At 45.0% G+C, this 3,404-nt stretch overlaps 1 protein-coding gene across 1 annotated transcript; it reads left to right on the top strand.

The window, feature by feature from the left end:
• The first annotated feature begins 1,806 nt into the window (after window positions 1–1,806).
• LOC137743348 (ethylene-responsive transcription factor 4) lies at window positions 1,807–2,967 on the top strand. Its single transcript, XM_068483225.2, has one exon. The coding sequence runs from the start codon at window positions 1,940–1,942 to the stop codon at window positions 2,603–2,605; it is 666 nt and encodes a 221-aa protein (XP_068339326.2). The 5' UTR covers window positions 1,807–1,939; the 3' UTR covers window positions 2,606–2,967.
• The last annotated feature ends 437 nt before the right edge of the window (window positions 2,968–3,404 follow it).

Below are 3,404 nucleotides of genomic sequence, written 5' to 3'. Positions count from 1 at the left end.
ATAAAACCGAACATGTAGCAATAGGTGGTTAAGCTGTGGCAATATCGGTGGGTTAGGAGTGGACCAATGACCATCTCTCTGAATGTCTGAAATATTCATGTTCCCATCTTAAAATAATGAATGTGCCAAGGAGACCATCTTGTTATTTTGTTAAAGAAGCAAACAAAAATTGGGTCCAGATTCGTTAAGCAGCACAATTCTTCTTATCTAATACGCCAAACTTAATAACGCCATATGACACTACGGATGCAACCAATACCCTTCTTACCCTAATTCCCGGCAATAGGAGCCAAGCACAGTAATAGAAAACATGTATGACATGCCAAAATTAATAACGATATATAACACTATAGATGCAACCAATACCCTTCTTACCCTGATTCTAAACAATAAGGGCCAAGCACAATAATAAAAAGTAAGTCGACCTAGAGGCTTTTATAAAGCTAGAATATGTCGTATTCGGGCCAAAAGGTATGCAAGAAAATTGGCATCATGAAACACGTGACGAAATTGCACTTCAAGAAATTGAAATGTCAAAGATAATATCATGAACCCATAGTTGCATTCACAAACTTACCTAACAAGGAGTCAATGACAATCTCAGAATTTCACCTTCAACTTGTAAAAGTCTAATCTCAATTCATCGGATTGTGTCAAGGAGACCGTCTTGTTATTTTGTTAAAGATGCAAACATAAATTGGGCCCAGATTCGTTAAGCAGCACAATTCTTCTTGTCCAATACGCCAAACTTAATAACAACATATGACACTATGGATGCAACCAATACCCTTCTTACCCTGATTCTCGGCAATAAAGGTCAAGCACAGTAATAGAAAATATGTTTGACACGCCAAAATTAATAACGACATATAACACTACATATGCAACCAATACACTTCTTACCCTGATTCTAGACAATAAGGGCCAAGCACAATAATAAAAAATAAGTCGACCTAGAGGCTTTTATAAAGCTAGAATATGTCGTATTCGGGCCAAAAGGTATGCAAGAAAATTGGCATCATGAAACGTGTGACGAAACTGCACTTCAAGAAATTGAAATGTCAAAGACCGAATATCATGAACCCATAATTGCATTCACAAACTTACCTAACAAGGAGTCAATGACAATCTCAGAATTTCACCTTCAAACTTGTAAAAGTCTAATCTCAATCTCGTCGGATTGTTCCCAAATACAACCATTACAACAATTGCACAAAGACGATTGCTGAACAAAACAATGCGCCCGAAACCTCCACCTAGATACCTAAATCAAGCTCCGAGAGACCCACAAAAGTCATCAAACTACAAATCCATCATAAAACATCACAAAACTGCAAACTTATAATGTGGTGCAGTTTCCAAGACCGAAATAACATAGAATTGTTTCGCCACTAAAAACATCGCACTCAATCTTAATATCAATACAAAAATGAGAATTTCCATTACAAAATTAGAAATACTTCTCATCAAAATATGGGAATTGAATGAAGCAAGATAAGGATATGTACCAAAAACATCTAAAATGGAAAAATAAAATAAAATAAAATCTTTTCACTAAATCTTAGTTACCAAACAGGGCAAGAACATTTTTGTACATACCAAAGATACATACGATGTATGTATAATGTACCAAAACCAGCATTAAATTTGTAGAGAGTTAGGGGGGTGGTTAAAAATCTACAAAATAGGAAAGAAAAAGGGAAAAAATGCGTGGCGCGAGGTGAGAGGTGGTCAGAAGTAACCGAGGTGGTTCGTGCAAGTGAAGCCACATTAGGCTTAGATTGTGCACTCTCCACTCTCCACAACACACAAGCGCCCAAAAAGGAGCGTCGCTTTAACACTCTCCCCGCTATAAAACCGCACCTTCACTTCCCTCCCTCTCCCCAACCAACCCTCTCTCTTTCTCTCTCAAAGCTCGCATCTTTCTCTCCAAGCAGCCATGGCTCCGACGACGGAGAAGTCCCCACCCAAATCCGGCTCTGAGGACCCGAACCCGACATCCAACGAGACCCGATTCCGGGGTGTCCGAAAGAGGCCTTGGGGACGCTACGCCGCCGAGATTAGAGATCCCGGGAAGAAGACCCGCGTCTGGCTCGGGACCTTCGACACCGCTGAGGAGGCAGCGTGCGCCTACGACAAGGCGGCGCGTGAATTCCGCGGAGGCAAGGCGAAGACCAACTTCCCCACCCCCACTGAGCTCCATCTCGACGCCGTCAACATCGCCAACATGAACAACGCCGCCAAATTAGCTGCGACGACGAACATCAGCAACAGCCCCAGCAGCCACAGCAGCACCGTGGAGTCCTCCTCCCCGCCGTCTCCGCGCCCGCTCGACCTCACTCTCAAAACCCCCCGCTTGTCCACCCGCGGCGGCTACTTCACCGCCGCGAGCGGCTTCCGCCCGCTTCCCGCTTCCCGTCCCGTGATCTTCTTCGACGCCCTCCAGCACGCCCGCGAAACTTGCAGGTTCGACCCCCCCGCCCCCACATCAGGCTCGGGCCACAGCGACTCGTCCTCGTCCTCGGTCGTCGACTTCGAGCGCACCTCCCGCAACGGGCGGCTCGATCTCGACCTCAACCTTCCTCCCCCCTCAGAAGTCGCCTAAACTACCGCCGCCCGCCGCGAAAGATCCCCCCTTTTTTCTTTCCGGTCCAAGTTTGTTCCTTTTTATGTAAGAAACAAAACCCCTCTTAGAAAACGAGAAAGCTAGCAACCCTCGAGCTGTCATGTATTTTGAAATTAGCCCCCTACATGCAGTTTTTTAATATTAAAAACTGCTCCACAGCTCCTTATGTATATACCCGAAGGGAAAAAAAACCCACCCGACCTTTATCTAACGTTCTCTTCTTCTTTTTTTTCTTTTTTTTTATTCCCATCTGAGAGATCTTAGCTGCTCTCTGTGTTGTTCAGTTAGTAGTTAAAATGTTCAGAAATCTGCAATGAAATGAGACGTTTCATTCTGTATCATCACTCCATTGTTATTTCGTATTTACTGTTTGGTTCCCGAGAAAACGCAGGAAAATGAAAAACGCGGCTGGATCCGAACAAAACCCGTTTTTTAAATTTTACGTTAAATTGTATCATTTGTGGATAATCTGTGCCGACGATCCAACAGACATGTCGCCGGCATTGTTTCCCGATTGACGAGCCTTGTCCCGCGGCGCGGGTCTGCGTTCTCACGCGACACCTCTAACGTGCGCGTCAGCTATTGTTTTCAGTTCCAGGTGGGCGCACGCTAAAGAAAATTCTACCCTGCTTACGTCACTTCACCGGCCCCGCCTCCCCCAGCATGGAAGACCACACCATACCACCCAGCTTATTTTAGCAAATTGCCGAGCGTACCATGATCGGACGGTGAGGATGCCGTGAATCAGGGGTGGGTCCGTGAGGACTCCCTCAGGATA

Source organism: Pyrus communis, chromosome 11 (genome assembly GCF_041283825.1).
Source record: "Pyrus communis isolate YQ-2024b chromosome 11, ASM4128382v1, whole genome shotgun sequence".
Lineage (NCBI taxonomy): Eukaryota > Viridiplantae > Streptophyta > Magnoliopsida > Rosales > Rosaceae > Pyrus > Pyrus communis.
This window is presented reverse-complemented; position numbering and strand designations above follow the sequence as displayed.